Raw genomic sequence first — 13,710 nt, 5'->3', positions numbered from 1 at the left:
GGACCACTGAAAGCTGCATATTTTCCCCCATGCCTCCTCTGAAAGTACCAACCCCGTTTCTTTCTCCCACTTCTCTTTAATATACAATGTGTTTACATTTTTAGCATGGGAGAGTGCATTATATAATCGAGAAACTGATTTACTAGGTATTGATCAGCAAGCCGAATTCAGGATCTTGAAAAATTCTAATTCTACTGTTGATAGGTCTGTATATCTACAACTCTGGTTAACATAGTTTCGTACTTGAAGGTACCTAAAAAAGTCATTGTGTTCTCGGCCATGTTTGTCCTGCAGGATTTGGAAACTTTGTAATACTCTTTTATCTGTAAATGAGAGGTAGGTTGTAAGACCTTTCTTTATCCATAATTTAAATCTTTTATCTCCTCTGTTGGGAAGGAATTCTGTATCATATGCACACCATCTGAAGAGTTTTAACATGTTATTAACTCCACACGAATTAATCACCTTCTGCCATACTTTTAATGTAAGATTTATCCAGCTGTTTTTAAATTTTTCCAATTGGGCCATCAATCCTTTGTCAGCTATTGAGGCCTGTAGAGGAAAACTGTCAACTAATCCAAATTCTATTTCCTTCCATCTAGCCTTATATTCCCTATTATACCAATATAACAGAGGGGTTATCTGTGAGGCATAAAAATAATTTCTTAGGCAAGGAAGAACCATACCTCCTCCTTCCTTCCCTAACTGTAAGGTGGTATATCGAATTCTAGGTAAGAAATAATAGCTAATTTCATGGTTATCTGTTTCAATCATTAGCAACAGACTGGTACATGATAAGTACCCTGCTAAATAATGATAAAACAACAGTTTGTTATCTGCAGTTACCATCTGCAAATTTCTTGATGGTTTTATATTTATAATCCTGATGGTTGAGGGGTAATAACTGTTCTTGAACAGATATTTAGAGATAGTGCAGGAGAACAGGCCCTTCCAATCAAACAAGCCATGCTGTCCAGTAACCCCATCTATTTAACACTAGCATTATCACAGGACAATTTACAATGTACTAACCAGTACCTTTTGGAGTATGGGAGCACCCAGAGGAAATCCATACAGTCAAGGAAAAAGTACAAACTCCTTACAGACTGCACCGGAGCTGAACTCCAAACTCCGATGCCCTGAGCCATACAAGTGTCATGCTAACCACCATGTTACTGTGCAAGTGTGAGGTACCCTGGATTACCAACATCTACAGAACCTCTTGTGTAAAGTCTGTATCACTTTGTTCTCTGCAAATCAGCTGTAGTGCTGTTTTAGCATTACAATTTTCGACAGGTTTGCTCCAGTTTATGAACACCTAACTTACGCACAGCCTGTATGTATGAACAAGAGTTCTGGAGACTGGCAGATGCTACAGGCTGCACATATTTTCTGTCATGTGGGACCTCGGTTCACAGATGGATCTTTGACTTGAGAATTGCTCAAATTAAAAAGAGTTCACAGGAATAGAACCCTGCCTTAATCTGGGACACTAACTTGCATTTGCAAAATGCTGTTTATGGCAAGCATGAAATACTGAGCACTTTGGATGTGGCATATCTCATGACCCCGCTTAAAAGTGATTCCCTCTGTCTAGCCTACAGTATTGTGAAAGGCATAATACACTACTACTGCCAAAGTGCCAAAGGAGGACGGATGTCAGAGTCCATGCACAAGAACTCTAAGTAGTGACATGTCCACTTGCACATGTTCTTAGCCACACTGGTTAAACGGAACTAACGCCACATCCTCTGTACATTAAACTTTGCAGTCAGAGAAACAGCTCTCTCCCGAAATCTGCACAATTGTTTTATTTGCGGTAAACATTAAAACTTCTAAAAATGTTGGATACAGGAGACACTCACATATTTTGAGGTTGTATAAAGTTAGATTACTGATCTTGAGAAAGTAATTTTGTGGCTTCCAGTTGACATTGCAAATCAAAAATACTGTGAAGCTCACTAACTTCCGTTCTACTACCTCAAAAAGCTCAAGGCAAGCTGAATGACATTTAAGGACCAAAGTGAAATGCTACATCCAGTGCTGTTCAATTTTAAAAAACCTGATAAAAACCACAATGTTCAACAACAGATATATAAAAAACAGATTTATATTAAGTCACATGATCGACTACAATATCATTACAACCAGTCACAGAAGTAACATATGAAGGACCTACTGGTAAAAATGTTGGAATGTTTCATTACCTTGATCTCCAACACTAAAACACCATTCAAACTCACTTATAGAATTTATCCTAAAATTAGATCACAATCAAACCCTTCCGAAATATCTTTGAGAGGCCCATTAGGAGATTCAACTAGCTCACACTCACCCTTCTAGGCAGCCCATTCTAGTCATTTATCAGGAGCGCTGTGTACACAGGGCCCTTAGGATCAAGGATCCCACCCATCCATCCAGCATCCTCTTTGACTTCCTACCATCAGGCAGGAGATTCCAATGCATAAAAACCAAGAACGGTCAGGATGGGAAACAGTTTCTTCCCTCAGGCCATTAGGCTTCTGAACTCCCTGCCACATGGCATTCAAAGTGTCACCGGTTAATCTGTTCTGTACCTCACAATATTTAATTTATGCACTTTAGTTTATGTGTAATTACTGTGTAGATTTTATCCTCACTTTCATAAGTTATTATGTGTTATGTATACTACTGTGCGTTACACCCTGGTCTGGAGAAACATTGTCTCGTTCGGCGGTATATATATGTGTATACAGTTAAATGACTGTAGACTTGACTTGACGGACCAAATAGCCTAATGATATTGTAGTCGATCATGTGACTTAATATAAATCTGTTTGCCTCCCATGTCTTCTAATGAACACCCAATGAGATATCTGTCTTCTTGCCCTGCTACCTGGAATTATCAATAGAAGTTCATTGCCTAATTCTGTTGAAAATGAAGTACACTGCCACCTACTTCAGTATTTTCACACCTGACAAGCTTGCCAACTAATCCTCAGCTTGGAGAGCGTTGTCTCAAAGACAGCACAGCCAGACCACTTGTAATGTGAACCAACAACGGGCACAAGGATTGTGAAAGCTGTGACAAAGACGAGTCAATGTTCCACTTGTTGGTTGGTTTGAGGATAAAACATTCACAGTAAAATCAGACTCTTCATTCAACATCAAAAATTGTATTCAACCAATCCTGCTTATTCAGGGATTCCCTGCCTGGGTCCACAGACACCTTGCTTAACAGCATTGGTGCATGGTACTAAATGGCTGGGAACCCCTGCTTAAGCTGCCTGTTCACAAGTGACTGCCAAAGACTGTAAAGCAAGGTGTGCAACGTTCTATTACTTTCAGAAGCTCCCCCCTCCACTTTTCTTCGTAGTCATGCCCTCTTATCCCAGTTCACCTAGACAAGCTGACTCTTATCCCACAACTATTTCATATATTGTTCACAACACAGCCCACAATACCCATTTAGTCCATGCACAGCATTCCCATCAGTCCCATTTTCTTACTGTCCACGTAGATATGCAACTTATTTTCTCTCACGTGCTCCACAACGGAATCACTGAATGCTGAAGTATCAGGACAATGGTTTATAATTAAAATGTCCAGGTAATATCAAGGACTAGCTCTTCCAACGCACAATGAGGGTGGATATCACACCTTGCAGCCCACTGATGCGGATCAGTATGCCCTTCATTTCAAGAGCAACAACACTATGCTCCAATGTTAAATACTAATTCAACAGACCCAGCATTTAAAGTAAATAGATAACTGAAACAGAATTCATTCTCATGTTAAACAGTAAATGAGAAAATCACCTATCTACTCATTGGATCTTAAACACAAGGAAGTCTGCAGACGCTGGAAATCCAGAGCAACACAACACACACAAACTCAGCAAGTCAGGTGGCATCTATGGAAATGAACAAACAGACGACGTTTCGGGCTGAGACTCTCCTTTAGGACTCAGGAGGAGGAGGTGACCAAGGGGGAGATGATAGGCAGATAAGAAGAGGTGAAAGGTCAGAGTGGGGAATAGGAGAGGGCAGTGGATGGAATCTTTACCAGGAGAAATCAATGTTCATGCCAGCAGGTTGGAGGCTACCCAGACAGAATATAAGGTGTTGCTCCTGAACCTTGAGGATGGCCTCATCTTGTCTACTCACTAGATCTACTTGCTAATGACATTAATCTGTTGAAATAAAAAGGATGCAGAGTGATTTCCAGAGCACATAAACAAGCTGACAGAGTGGGCAATAACATGCCTCACAGAATACTGCAGTGTGTGGATAATGCCATGGAGGGAACGCAACAAAGATTTACCAGAATGGTTCATGGCATGGCAAATCTGTTTTGAGGATATCGAGTAGTTTTGGCTTCTTCTCTTACAGTTTATAAGAAGAAGAGACCACATTAAAACATATGAGGTAGACCATGGGAAGGACTTTTCCTCTGGCTGAGACTCCAGAACAAAGAAGGAGAGAGAACTTCAAGTCAAAGAGGAAGCCATTCAGGTCTCCAATAAGGTACAGACTCACTCAAAAGGATGGTGAATCTTTAGAATTATCTACAATGGGGGGGGGGGCTATGGATGTTCAACAATTTCACATTAAACAGATTGATAAATAAGATTTTTGTACATTAATGAAATCAAGGTATATTATGGAAAACAATGTTGTGCTGGTAATCAGCCATTATATAGCTGAATGGAATAGCACCCTCAAGATGCTAAAAGTTCTACTCCTATTTCTATTGCACTATGTACTGTTTCCCTTGGGGGAGTATGGGGTGTCCAGGGAAGGAACAGCACCTCTGATGAAGGGGCTTGTCATGTCCATTCTAAGGCAGCTCACGCACCTTTGGTTCCCACTGGAAACTCAGCTCTCTCCTGTTGTTCTAAGTAGCTGTTTGCATGCCACAGCTGTCACACTCCAGTACACTGCTTTGACAGGCAGGCTAAACCAGGTGAGGGTAGCCCCATGTGGGGACACGCCTGTCCTAACGCGCAAAGTCAAATCCAGTAGACTGAGAGAATGAGAACTACAGTGAGAAGCAATGGTCAGGAAGGCAGTTCTACAACGCTCCGTAGAGAGCGAAGGGCATGCATGACAAGGCACAGAGGTAATCGTGGTCATCCACTACAACCAAGTAAGAACCCAGTTCGTACCACTGGACCCAGACTTCTGCGGTCGAAGAGTGCAACTGCCCCAGTGCAACGGTTTTTCCATTTTAAAAATTCCTGCACAGGTTTCCTGTCATCCTTGGACACGACAGACAACCACCACTGCTTCCCCTGAAGTACTGAACAATTCACCTAATTAGTTGTCACCGACTTCTCTAAAAAGTGGTTACTGAATTTATCCATCTGCAGTTCTTTTTATGGCTGAAACAAATTGTGATGCTTTTGGCAGTGTTTAGTAGCTAGCATCACAGGCACAAGTTCAAGTAGTTCAGAGAATTTAAAGGTTTTGAAAAAAATATAACATCTAAACTTGCTGTCTCAGCAAACAATTCCTGTGTAGCAGCAGTTTCTTAAGGAGCTGAACTGAATTTACAGTGGAAATTCCTAAAACTGCAATGGGTCACAAAGTTCTACGAGGCAGATGCGGAAACGGGCATGTTCAGCGCCATCTACCAGCCCCTCACTCGTTGCTGCCGGAGGATGGGGTCTGCACATGGCGGTCTCTCTCTCTCTTGCTGCTCCAGAAGGAAGGTCCGGGCGTTTTGAATTATGTCTCTCTCCAGATGCTATCAGAGGATGGTATTGGAACAAGGTTTAATTAATACGGTTCGTAGATTAGACTAATCCACATTCTATTTTCTGGTTACTTTTCTTTTGTTGCTATTTTTGAATCTGGGTGGCCTGCAGATTAATGAACACTGAGCTGAACTGAACTATACCTTTTGAATTTGTGTTTTATATTCTGTGTTCTTTACTCTTTTTTTGTTGCCATTTGTGGAGTTTTTTTTGCACATGAGGGGAGGTGGTTTGTTGTTTTTCTTTGAATGGTTTCCACGGTTCTTCTTTGTTTTGTGGCTGTCTGTGGAGAAGACGTATTTCAACTTGTATAATGCATACATATTTTGCTCATAAATGTACTTTGAATCCTTTCAAATGTGGCTCACCAGAGTATCAGATTTTGTAATAATCCATCTTCTGGTCATTAACCTGTTCCTAGTCACTTCTAATTTGGGGGGGGGGGGGTGACTACTGCACAGGATTGAAACAAGCTGCAAAGAGCTGTAAAATTAGTCAGCTCCATCAGGGGTACTAACCTCCACAGTATCCAAGACATCATCTAGGAATAGTGACTCAGAAAAGCAGCTTCCAACATCACGGACCCCCAACACCCAGGACATGCCCTCTTCTCATCATTCCCATTAGGAAGAAGGTACAGAAGCCTGAAGGCACACACTCAACAACTCAGGAACAGCTTCTTCCCCTCTGCCATCTGATTCGTAAATGGACATTGAATTCATGAACACTACCGCACCACTTTTTTTTTAAATTGTTTTTTCACTACTTGACTTAATGTAACTATTTAAGATACATAAATATACTTACTGATATTCAGTTTTTTCCCTATATTCATCATGCATTGCACTGCCGTGCAACGATAACAGATTTTACAACATATGCTAGTGATATTAAACCTGATTCTGGTATAACAGGTTGTATTTCAGTAATACAACATTGTTCTCAAGCCATCTGAGATAATTACATCACACCATAGAAGACAACAGATAAGATACCAAACATAATTAAGAGAATTAGGCTATCCGGCTCTTTCAGTTTGCTCCACCATTCGTTCAGATTATGGCTGCTTCTGCGACCTTTTTCTGCACAGTCCCCAACTCCTCGATTTCCTTAACATCAATACATCTATTGGAACAAGAATATTATTGCCACATGTACCAAGATTGAGTGAAAAGCTTGACTTGTTCATTCAGGTCCAATCATTAAGCAGCACACTGAGGTATACCCACAGACTTGGCCCCCACCGCAGTCTGTGCCAGAACATTGCACAGATTCACTATTCTCTGGCTAAAAAATTCCTCCTCACCTCAAACTTTGCCCCTCAATTTTGAGGCTGTGCCCTCTAATTCTGAGTACCCCCACCATAAGAAACATCCTCTCCCCATCCACCCATCTAGTCCTTTCAACATTCGGTAGGTTTCAATGATATCCCCACACATTCTTCTAAATTCCAATGAGTACAGACCCAAAGCTGCTAAATGCTCCTCATATGTTAACCCCTTCATTCCCTGAATCATCCTCGTGAACCTACTCTGGACTCTCTCCAACGATAACACATCCTTTCAGAGATATGGGACCCAAAACTGTTGACAGCATTCAAGTGCGGCTGACTAGTGTCTTATAAAGGCTCAGCATTATTGCTTAGAATATCGGGTATATTCTATTCCCCTTGAAATAAATGTCAACATTGCATTTGCCTTCTTTACCAGGCTCAACTTGTAAATTAACCTTCTGGGAATCTTACAAAAGGGCTCCAAAGTCTCTCTGCACCCTTGATGTTTGAACCTTCTCCCCATTTAGCTAATAGTCTGCACTATTGTTCCTTTTTCCAAAATGCATTATCGTACATTTCCCAACACTGTATTTCATCTGCTACTTTTTGCCCATTCTTCCAATTTGTCGAAGTCCTGCTGCAATCACATTGCTTCCTCAGCACTACCTACCCCACCATCTATCTTTGTATCATCCACAAAGCGATTAATTCTGTTATCGGAATCATTGACAAACAATGTGAGAAGTAGAGGTTCGAATACTGACCCCTGAGGAACACCACTAATCATTGGAAGCCAACCAGAAAAGGCCCCCTTTATTCCCCTCGCTGCCTCCTGCCTGTCAGACATTCTTCTATCCATGCAGTATCTTTCCTGTAACGTCATTGGATTTTTATCTGTTAAGCAGCATCATCTGTGGCACCTTATCAAATGCCTTCTGAAAATCCAAGTAAATGCCTATCCTTTGCCCATCCTGCTTGTTACTTCCTCAAAGAACTCTTAACAGATTTCCCAGACAATATTTCCCTTGACAGAAACCATGCTGAATTTGACTTACTTTCTTATTACTCTCCAAGTGCTGGAAATCTCATTCTTAATAACAGACTCCAATACTTTCCCAATCACTGAGGTTAGGCTAACTGGCCTATAACCTCCTCCCTCAATGAAGAAATTTCTCATTGCAATTCCAAATGGCATATCTCTTACTCTGAGACAACGACCCCTAGTCTAGGCTCCAGGTAAACACCATCACAGCATTCACCCAATCAAACTGTCCAAGAATTCTGTAATAACTATACATTCCTCTAAACAGAAGTAAATACAGACCTATTCTGTTCAATCTCCCAGGAACTACTCTGGTGCATCCTTGCTGCTCTGCCTTTGTGGCAAGTGTAATCCCTTTTACAGAAGGTGATCAATACTCCGCAGTTTTCCAGGTGTGGCCTGGAATATTTGTTCAATGAGATAAGCACGAGATTAATTGTTATAAAAGGTGAGTTGGAGGGGCAATGAAATTAGAGAAGAAAATTTCTGATCCTAAGCAACTGGAAGTACACCCAGGCCTGCAAAAGTTACAGAGCTCCTCACCTGAACAAAAGCAATACCTATTCTGTTGATTGATTACAACTCAGCATTCAACATTATACCTTCAGTTCTAATCAACAAGCTCCAAAACCCAAGTCTGTACCTCCCTCTGCATCTGGACCCTTGACTTCTTCACTGCAACACCACAGTCAGTACAGATCAGAAATAGCATTCTTCCTTGCTGACATTCAACATAGGCGCGCCTCAAGGATGTGTGCTTAGCTCACCGTTCTACTCTACACAATCATGACTAGCGGCTAGGCAAAGCTTAAACACCATCTATAAATTTGCCAATAACACACCTATTCTTAGCAGAGTTTCAGATTGGGATGAGAAGGCACACAGGAGTGAGATATATCAGCTAGTTGAGTGGTACCACAACAACCACCTTGCACTCAATGTTGGTAAAACTAAGGAGCTGATTGTGGACTTGAGGAAGGGGAAGTCGAGGAAACACACAATCCTCATTGAGAGATCAGCAGTGGAAAAGCTGACCTAGTTTCTAGTGTCAACATCTCTGAAGATGTTTCCTGGGCTCAACACATTGATACAATTACAAAGAAGGCATGACAACGGCTAGATGTTGAAGAAATTTGGTACGTCACCAAAGGCTCCAGTAAATTTCTACAGATGTACTGTTGGGGGCATTCTAACTGGTTGCATCACCACCTGGTATGGAGGTCTGTACAGAATCAAAAAAGGATGCAAAAGTTGCAAACTCAGCCAGCATGCCCCTTCCCCCCCCCCCACCACTGAGGACATATTCAAAAGGCAATGCCTCAAAAAGGCGGTATACATCACTAGGGATCCCCATAAAGGACCCCCCATCATCCAAGACATGCCATCTTCCCAGTGTTACCATCAATGCTGGTGGTACAGGAGTGTGAAGACACACACAACGTTTCAAGAACAGCTCCATCCCTTCCGCCATCAGATTTCTGAAATGACAATGAACCCCGCTACCCCATTATTTTCCCTCTTTTTTGATGCACTGGATTGTATTGCTGCCACGAAACAACAAATTTCACAACATATGACAGTGATATTAAATTTGATTTGGATAGCAAGATCCCGCGCACAGTAATGCGAAAATGACCTGGGATGATACGGTTGTCCTAAAAGGAGAGCCTAGACATTTTGGATCGATATTCTTTGGAGACAAAGGTAACCCGATTCTAACATACAAGACCCAAGGGATCTTGACATGGTACATGTGGAAATGTTTTCATGAGTGGGAAAGTCACTTAAATGACAATAAACTTGACTTAACAAGGGCACTGCTGCAAAATAAGGGGGAAGTCATTTAAAACAGATTTGAATGGATGTATCTTCTCTCAAAGGGTGGTGGATCTCTAGAATTCTCAGCCACTAAGGGAGGCAGAGGCCAGATCATTAATGTACTTTCACTGTAAACATAAATGCAAATTGAGGTTGTGGAGAAAACAGAAGCTGAGGCCAGCCCTGATCAGCCATGATCATGTTGAATCAAGGGGCAGGTGACCCATACCATTTTCCTATCAGTCTGTTTTACTAATATTGAAGAATAAACACTGGTCTGAAATCTTCTTCCAATATAGCCCAGTGTTTGTTACCTCCTTTGGAGAGTGTAGATAAGCACTAAAAAAAAAGTACTTCCACATTAGTACACTGTAGTCTCTAGAGCAGGGGTTCCCAACCTGGGGTCCATGGTCCCCTTGGTTAATGGTAAGGCTGCATGGAATAAAAAAATTTTTGAGCCCCTGATCTAGAGTTTGCACTGGAAACTTAATGTAATTTCATGCATTTTTTTTCCCTTTGGAGGCAAGAATGCTGGGAACAACGCTAAGTCCCAGGTGACATTAGATTTGTACCGCCAGTCATTTACAGAAATGGATCTTTCAGTCCATAAATATACATGCTGACCTTCCACTTATGTAGAGTACATTAATTCTGTTTACCCTCACAAAGACTATATTCTCCTAATGCCTTGTCTATTTAAAGATTCAAAGTACATTTATTATCAAAGTATGTCTGCAATATACAATACCAAGATTCGACTTCCCACAGACAACCATGAAACAAAGAAAACCATGGAGCCCTTTCAAAGAAAAACACCAAACCCCCCCCACACTCAAAAAATATCGCGCAAACTGCAAAAAAAAGAAAAACAGAACATAAAACACAAAATTGAAAGCATCCAGGCATAGTTCTGTTCAATCTAGCTTTCAGTTAAAGGCCTTTCTAAACATCTTTTAAACACACTGCTTGAATCTGATTTCATTACCTTGTTTGACAATGCATTTCACGTACAGGGTGTAAAAAACCCCTTTCAAGCACTCATCTAGGAGACATATGCAACTGTGGGCTCCCCACCTGTGGTTCAAAGACCCCTTGCTTAATGGCATAAAAAAGGTTGGAGGAATTCAGCAGGTCAAGCAGTATTGGTAGGGCAAAAGGAATTGATAATGATTTGGGTTGAAACCCTACATCGGACTATACAGTCCTGCATACCTTATTTATCCTGACCAATACACAGTTCTAACACAAATTGGGCCACCCATTCCAGGGGGGGAAAAAGCTAGCTCAGCCTATACTATCTCTCCCAATGACTGAAGTCCTTCAAATCCAGACATCTTCAATAAAACTGATCTCAAACAAAAATCAAAACAATGGAGGCACAGGAGACCATAAAGCCATAAGGTGCTGCAGAGACTCAGTAGGTCAGGATGCCTCTATAGAGGGAAGACAGTTAATTCCGGCTCAAAACACACAAAATGTTGGAGGAACTCAGCAGGCCAAGCAGAATCTGTGAAGAAGGATAAACAGTCAACACTGTGGGCCAAGACCCTTCATTGGCATCTACAAAATCTCTTGTGTTAATGACAGTCAAGATGACAAGTATTGACCCAAAATGTTGACTGCCCACTTCCCTCCATAGATGCATTCCGACCCATGGAGTTCCTCGAACATCCAGTGTGTTACTCCAAATCAAAAACAACACTTTCAATCCAGGTTACTTTACTCAACAACTTACAAAAATGGCAAGAATATACCTAACATTCTATGGATTCAGACATACAAGAGACTGCAGATACAGGAATATGGAGCAAGACACAAGAAGCTGGAGCTCAGTGGGTGAAGCAGAGAAATGGAAAGTCGAGTTTCAGGTCGAGACAGAGCAAAGGTCTCTACCCAAAAAGTCGGCTCTCCATTTCCCTCCACAGATGCTGCCTGGCAGCTGAGATGCACAGCACAGCACAGTCCTTTGGCCCATGATGTGTGTTGGACTTTTAAACCTACTCTAAGATCAATCTAAACCACCCCTACTATCACCTATATTCCTATCTAAGGGATTCTTAAATGCACCTAATGCATCTGCCTCTACCACCACCTCTGGTAGTGTGTTCCAAGCACCAACTCTCTATGTAAAGTACTTGCCTCTAACTCCTCCCCAATACTTTCCGTTTCTGTCCTGGGGAAAAAGTCTCAGGCTATCCGTTCAAACTATGCTCATCTTTTACACCTGTATAAAATTTTTCACCCTCATCGATTGAAAGAGAAAAGCCCTAGCTTGCTCATCCTATCTTCATAAGGCATGCCCTCTAGTCCAAGCAGCACCCTGGTAAATCTCCTCTGCACCCTTTCTGACACTTCCACATCCTTCCTATAATGAGGCAACAAGAACCAGGTTTTACAGCGCTGCAGCATTACTTTATTCTATGGATGTGGATCCCAAATTCCTCTGTTCTTCCACATCACCAGGAATCTTTCCATCAACCTTCAAATTTGACCATGCAAAATGAATCAAATTCACCCTTTTCCCCAGTTGAACTCCACCTGCCACTTCTCAACCCAAGCTCCGAATCCTGTTAATGCCCCAGGTCATGCCTACCATCGGGAAGGAGGTACACACACACACACCCCTAAAATCACACACTCAAAACGATTCAGGGACAGCTTCTTCCCCTCTCCCATCAGATTTCTGAATGAACATTGAACCATTGAAAACTACCTCATTAACACACACAAAATGCGGGAGGAACTCAGCAAAACAAGGAGTCAACACGAGTAAACACAGTCCACATTTGGGGCCGAGACCCTTCTTCTGGACTCACTACTTTTTTTACTTCTACTCTTGAACTACTTATTTAACTATTTAATAGACACGGTTTCTTTTCTATTATTATGCATTGCAATGTGCTGCTGCCGCAAAGAGAATACATTTCCCGACATAAGCCTGTGATATTAAAATTGATTCTGATGTCTCGTTGCAACCTACAACAACCTCTCCACTATCTACAATTCCACCAACCTTCGTGTCACCGGCAAATTTACTAATCCACCAGTTCCTCCAGCATATTGTGCGCGGTTCCAAGGGACTATCCCGGTGGATACCCTATAATCAGGGGGCAAATGAACGGAGAGGGGGAAGGGAGAGCCGAGGTTCCCGGGCCCGCGCATGCGCCTTCGCCAGCCGGGCCTAGCGCCACTCACCCTCACAGGCCCTCGTCGCCGGCTCTTCCGTCTTCTCCTCCCGCGAGTGCCCGTCGCTGGCAACATCCGCGACGACTTCCTGCTCCTCCGCCGCCTCGGCGGCGTCGCGGTCGAGTGCGGCCTGCAGCCGCTCCTGCAGGTCAGCCTTGAGGCCCTTTGTGTCGAGGCCCCGCTTGTGCAGCGCCTCCTTCAGCTCATTCACTTTCAGCTTCCGGATGTCCACCGAACTCATCTCGGGGAGTTAAAATCACAAACCCGCCGCACCCCGAACTCCACGCGGTGCTTAAATAAATAATTACCCCCAAAAAATCAGTGCTTAGACGACCGGAGGAAGGAACGGGTCGGACTAGGAATAAAATTCCTCCTTACTCGCTGCTGCTCCTGGCCGACAAAATGGCCGCCTACTCCCTTCACCCGCTGTCACGGCGCCAGCCGGGCCCGGCCAACCCATTTTTCTCTCCGGACTTCCCATTGGTCAGCCTCTGCTCACTATGAGCCCGCTCTTCACCAATCCACCAATCCCAAACGAGCTTCTAAAATCCCACCGCCATCCCTCTCCTCTTTTTTGCGTCGTTGCTCCCCATTGGTCCAATTCTCCCCCCGACACCGCTAAGCGAGCTGGGGTGGGGGAGGGGTGGGGAGAAA

General features: G+C 42.7%; 1 protein-coding gene across 1 annotated transcript in view; it reads right to left on the bottom strand.

The window, feature by feature from the left end:
- hnrnpul1l (heterogeneous nuclear ribonucleoprotein U-like 1 like) overlaps nucleotides 1-13,491 on the bottom strand; it is a 60,829-nt gene extending 47,338 nt beyond the window's left edge. Inside the window, exon 1 of the mRNA XM_063060003.1 lies at nucleotides 13,066-13,491. Within this exon, the coding sequence (XP_062916073.1) occupies nucleotides 13,066-13,297 (232 nt within the window). The 5' untranslated portion in view covers nucleotides 13,298-13,491. The remainder of the gene's footprint in view (nucleotides 1-13,065) is intronic.
- Nucleotides 13,492-13,710: the final 219 nt, after the last annotated feature.

Source organism: Mobula hypostoma, chromosome 10 (assembly GCF_963921235.1).
Source record: "Mobula hypostoma chromosome 10, sMobHyp1.1, whole genome shotgun sequence".
NCBI lineage: Eukaryota > Metazoa > Chordata > Chondrichthyes > Myliobatiformes > Myliobatidae > Mobula > Mobula hypostoma.
Note: the sequence above shows the minus strand (reverse complement) of the source record. Positions and strands in the feature narration are given on the sequence as shown.